The sequence below is a fragment of the Cephus cinctus genome, unplaced genomic scaffold (assembly GCF_000341935.2).
Source record: "Cephus cinctus unplaced genomic scaffold, Ccin1 Ccin1_scaffold0967, whole genome shotgun sequence".
Lineage (NCBI taxonomy): Eukaryota > Metazoa > Arthropoda > Insecta > Hymenoptera > Cephidae > Cephus > Cephus cinctus.
The window spans coordinates 121584-127019 of NW_014333524.1; the positions used below are offsets into that span (position 1 = coordinate 121584).

The 5436-nt window shown below is 35.0% G+C and overlaps 1 protein-coding gene across 1 annotated transcript; it reads right to left on the reverse strand.

Moving 5' to 3' along the window:
• Positions 1 to 1080: 1080 nt before the first annotated feature.
• Positions 1081 to 4666, reverse strand: LOC107271410 (C-type lectin domain-containing protein 141). The gene is made up of 2 exons (XM_015747377.2): positions 4137 to 4666; positions 1081 to 1624 (listed from the first exon to the last, which is right to left on the reverse strand). Exons 1-2 carry the CDS (start codon positions 4140 to 4142, stop codon positions 1223 to 1225), a joined length of 408 nt encoding a protein of 135 aa, XP_015602863.1. The 5' UTR covers positions 4143 to 4666; the 3' UTR covers positions 1081 to 1222.
• Between the last annotated feature and the right edge of the window lie 770 nt (positions 4667 to 5436).

The following is a 5436-nucleotide window of genomic DNA, read 5'->3' on the forward strand; positions in this document are numbered from 1 at the left end:
TGTAAAGTATGGCCGTGTAGGGTTACTCCGTTTAGAGTTATTATTTTACTATGTACCGTGTAGAGTTATTCCATGTAGAGGTGCATCCCATTCTCTGTTAGTTGTACTCTTTTGAGCGTCGGTAAAGCAGAAATAATGCTTGGAATGCTTGGAGAGCCAAAGTGAAATTACGATCCAATGATAACTGTTATATTCTTCCACTTTGCGGTTAAAACTCTAAGTCTATCTTCACGGAAGATCATTTACCATTCATCGGTACGTAATATATATCTTTATGTTAAAAGACGGTGAGCACTGTTGAGGGATGGCGCCACCAGTACTTTCCTATAACTAGTTTCTCTAGGATAGGGTTTTCCAAACTGTGCTCGGCAGGAAGGTAGCAAGTGCTCCACGAAAAAGTATTAATAATAAAGCTTTTTTTTTTCTACATTTTGACTATAATAATTTTACGTTCATGTTACATTCATGTTGACGCCACAAAACGTCACACACGCTTTTTTATTTTTCTAAGATTTATTGATTGTGTGTCATTACCTACCCTTCAAAGTAAAAAAGGTGCTCCGTCAAAGTTCAAAGACCCTCCAAGTGCTCCATTAGAGAAAAAGTTTGGGAAACCCTGCTCTAGGGTACCAAAACTGTGTCCTGGGGTGCATTCATGTACCTTAGATGAACGCGATAATGTGAAACTCAAAAGCTTTTTCCATCGATCCTAAAGTCTGCCTTCTTTATTCTCCAACAACTAACTGACTGTTGACAATTCACTTTTTACATTTTACTCCAACTCACTCTAATAAAACCGTTACACTCAATGATATACATAGAACATATGGAAGAAATTGTAGAATGAATAGAAAGGGCGATACGAATGAAAGTTGCGTGCTAAGAAAAAAAGTATACAGCACGGAATTAAATTAATAAAAGTAACTCGAATAGAGAGTTGTTCTTAATTAAAAATTATGTGCATCAAGAAGATCGATAACAATGCGTTTTAGGAGTAGGTTTCCTACTACGAAACTGTGTCATACAAAACAGTTCCTTGGGTCTCTCATGTAACTGATTGATCAATTATACTATACAGTATAAGGATCGAAGAATAAACTATTTTTATTATTATTAGTGATCAGACCTCTGTGATGTGAATCCGAAGATAAAATAATGATTACAATAAATACAAATCGTTAATTACACCTAAATATCGATATGCTAAATAATTTGTGTTTTATTATTTCAATAGCGTATAACCGGAATAGTATGGGAAGCTATTATATACATATACAGGCCGATTGAATGCGAAGGAATTAGCAATGGCAAGTGCAGGATTCGATTCGAAATCTTCTTCGGTCACGCTAGATGGCGTTGTAGGCTCGGGACTTCTGGACGGCGTGGTCGTCGGGATATTCGGCGTTGTAGTTGGAGCTTCCGTAGTCGTGGTTGTCGTAGTTGTCGTAATTGCCGGCAGTGAAATCGAAACTTCCGGTGGACCGTAATTTTGCACCGATGGAGGCCCATACGACGAGAATTGATTTCGATGGGGACTGAATGGCCGGTTTGGTCGCCAACCACGTGGGTTATACGGCGGTAATTCCGCCATTGAGATTCCCACTAACAGAATGAATGTTATCACCTGATAAAAGAAAACGTAAACGATAATAACTCAAGAAAAGATAAAACATATTCTATATGACAATTAGTTCTTAGAGGAAACTGAAGTACTGGAAATAATGTAAAGTACACATATTACGAATTGACTGATTTCTTATGAATCTATATAACGATAGAATTTTTACATGTACTACGTTTCCATCGTGCTAGATCTAAATAGGATTAACCAATCATGTTCAACGGTTGAGAAGAATAGGCAAATATTCTTTTTAAATGTTGCGCACAAGTGGTTAGTCCCACTTAAATCCTGCACGATGGACCGTTGAAACGTCTATAATTTTTACTCGGGTAACTGCAGTTGGTACGTTTGAGGAATGCAACGGTGCGCAACGCACCGATTGAAGTTAGCTTCTGCCGTAGGAAATGAATAGACGGGCTAACTTCAGTCGGTGCATTCGAGCTGAATAACTGTATACACTTGGAGTTGTAATATTTGATGGTGTATCAGCAGGTTGTAGAGAAATAAGTACTATTTTTTTGTTTTCAAAACTCATTTCGCATGTCCATTTTAATGAGCAATTAGCGTTAAAGGTTTAACCAGTTGCAGTTGGATGCAAGTGGGTTCTAGTAAAGCCCGTCGAATATTAGAATCCACGTAAATTTGTTGAGTGGAGCGTATCGTTTTCAGCCCCCGCTTCGCTGTTCGTGTTTCAGGGTAAAATTTTAATTGAGTGACATTGAAATTAACGATTAATTAGGAGAAAACTTTTAAAAATGGACAGTGCCACAATTGCTAAAAAAAATGTCGCCGTATTTGTCGAATATAATACATTGATGTAAATTTTGAAAAGGAAAAAATCATAACCTGAAACGGTATGGTTATTTATTTTAAAATATAGAAGAATTATAAATTATTTAATGATAGACTGTTTAGCTCCAATCCACCTTGTATTTCGTGGGTCTTTTTTAAATTGTTCTTCAGCATTCACATCTCTGCAATCTTTTAAGAATGTCTTACAATCTTTCTATTAATTTTGCGATACACTTTTCTTTAAAACAATTCTTATCGCACGGCTTAAGTGACTAATCGAAATTCTGAAATCATTATTTTATCCCATAGTCAAAGTTCCTGGCATGAGAACATTTTCGTACAGTCCATAAACGATAACGCGTTAGGGACATTTTTTGCATCTATCACTTCTATTTTACTTTATGATTTTTATTGTCAATTTGGTATTATTGAATTATAATCAGGATTAAAAGATTTTAGGATTCTTCAAAGTGACTGACAGCTACCGAGGGACGCTTTAGCATTTAATCTAATTTTAATGTCGAAAAATGCAATTCGCTCTCAGTTTAATCATATTCGTATGCGCCGCGTAATGCATTTCTGATTGGTGTTAACTTATGAGAGCGTCACAACCATCACGACCAGAAGATCGATCTTCTCTTTTAAGGTATTATGTAAAAATGTGAAAGCGTAATGGAACATAACACAACGACGTCGTATAAATTTGATTGTGCTTTGACAGTGCAGCTTTTAATTAAAACTGTGAGATTAAAGACTAGAGTCACGATCATAGCACACGGGATCCATCTTCTTCCTCATCCTTATTGTATTTATACCTCCAACAGGTTCAAATACCAAATCTATCCTCTTTTATCTACCCGCCATTCTTCTGCCTGAAGCCAGGTACAAAAGGGAAGTTTCGTCTTTTGTTTTGCAACTTTTTTTGTTCCATGGAATCGTAAGAGTTTAATCAAAAGTATAGTTATAGGGAATGTCATTCCTTGCACCAACGTACATTTATTGTCTTTAATAGGGCAGAGTTGGTGGAAATATGTAAAAGAGATTTTCTTTTTCGGCAAAAGTTATTTTATTCTTTCTTTAAGGAAAAGTTAAGTAAAAGATGCACTTATGATGACCATTCAAGAACATTGCACCAAACTGAAGTTATACGTTAATTTGATTGTAATGCATTATAATGTATATATGCTTTTATTACCGTCAAAAAATTACAACTTATTATATTATTCAACCCTGTTTTAACTTTGACTAAAAGATAGCCACAACTAATCAGTGTAATTTGTATCGATTAACCATTGCAGCTGTAGCAGTATTAGTTTAGTGAAATTGGTGAAATTACTGAATAGCCACTATTACTAGTGATTTTTCATTTAGACAAATTGAATAGGAAAGGGAAGTACAGACAGAACAGGAAGTGTTGTGTCGATACGATTTGTTGCAACTGCATTTAAAAAAATTGACATTAAAGTCAGGAAATAGGTTTTGTTATCGAATTGTGTACACTTGACTCGAGTAAATGGTAAAAGTCGTAGAATCGTCTACTGCAATAGTCATGAGTTATCAGGCAATGCAAGGATTCAAAATACACGTGAAAGGCTATACCTACGTTAGTGAATCAAATAATAGAAGAGGAAAAAGGATGAAAAAATTTTGGAAAATCACAATTATGCTAATAACTTTTTTAACGGATTCGATACTGTATTATGGACAACTATGTGTATCGTACCTTCATTGTGCACCAATCCAATTACACATGCTGTGCCTTCTGTACTGGTTGTCTAGTTACTTTTCGCGAAAGTCATGAAATCCTTAATTATATATAACCCCCACTTGCGTTTTTTAATTTTTGAGTCTCATCCCTACCACGTGAATTCACTGCGCCATATTGACCATTGTGAATACAAATAACGCCGACCTTAGTATTTCACTTTGAATTTCGTAACAGTGTAAACTGACACGTAGTATTTTCCAGGTGATCAAAAACACTGCCCCGGTAAGACTTTATTTAAGAGAACTAAGTTTTAACTTGAATAAAAAATTATTACGTCATTTCTTTGGTTCCTAGATACTGTTAAGATTTCTTGCTAAAAATCTTGAGAACGTTTAGTTTTATTCTTCTAATTCTCTTGTTCAATTTTATCAAACACCTGTGTCAGTGAAAATAAATAACAATAAAATTACACTGAAATTTGTATTATTATATCAGATTTATGTGTACAAAATTTTCGTATTGTATCACGTGTCGTACGACTTCGTAACCCGTTACAAGAATCGTAGTTCGTGATGGGAATTATGCAAGCTAGTTTGATATGATCATTCTGGTCACGTGTGACAAGATCACGCGCGTCAAGATGACGTCGCGAGATATTGAGTAACCTTACGAAAATGTCTCTTCGAAAGGACCTTCCGATGCAGAATGAATTAATTCTACGCTTTTATTTCGGAATTCGTATTAGAAATAGAAATTGCTGATTTGCTGATTGTAACGAAAAAAATTCTAATCACGTATAAGACCTTGACAATTTTCAAGGCGATTTACGATCGACTAGTTACATTGAATTTTATTATTCACCGAGTAAATTATTATATAACTAAACGTAAGAATGTATTTTGAAAAATATAAGAAAATGTTAATCTTTTTTTTCTTAAATTTCCAAATAAAGATTTTTCTTTCAATTAGTCGAAATAGATTGTTTTTCCGTATTCCTTTCTTTTTCTATATGTATTATGTTACAGACGGCATGCTACCCTCAAAATATTATTAACTATCGAAAATTTTCAGAAACTCCATGGGTTACGTGCAATTTCTATTTTTCAGTCGTTTAAGAAGGAATATGTTTTATCGACTTGTGCATTCGTTGACACACTCGTCGAGTTTTCCATCTTCGCGAGGAAAATGCCAGATGGAAGCACCGTCATATTTCCCCAGCAAATGTGCCCAATTAACATTATTTACATGTTTTCAACAATTTTTTGCCTCAAATAAGGTAAACATTCGAGTGGCTGGACCGCTATCGTTCGGTCCT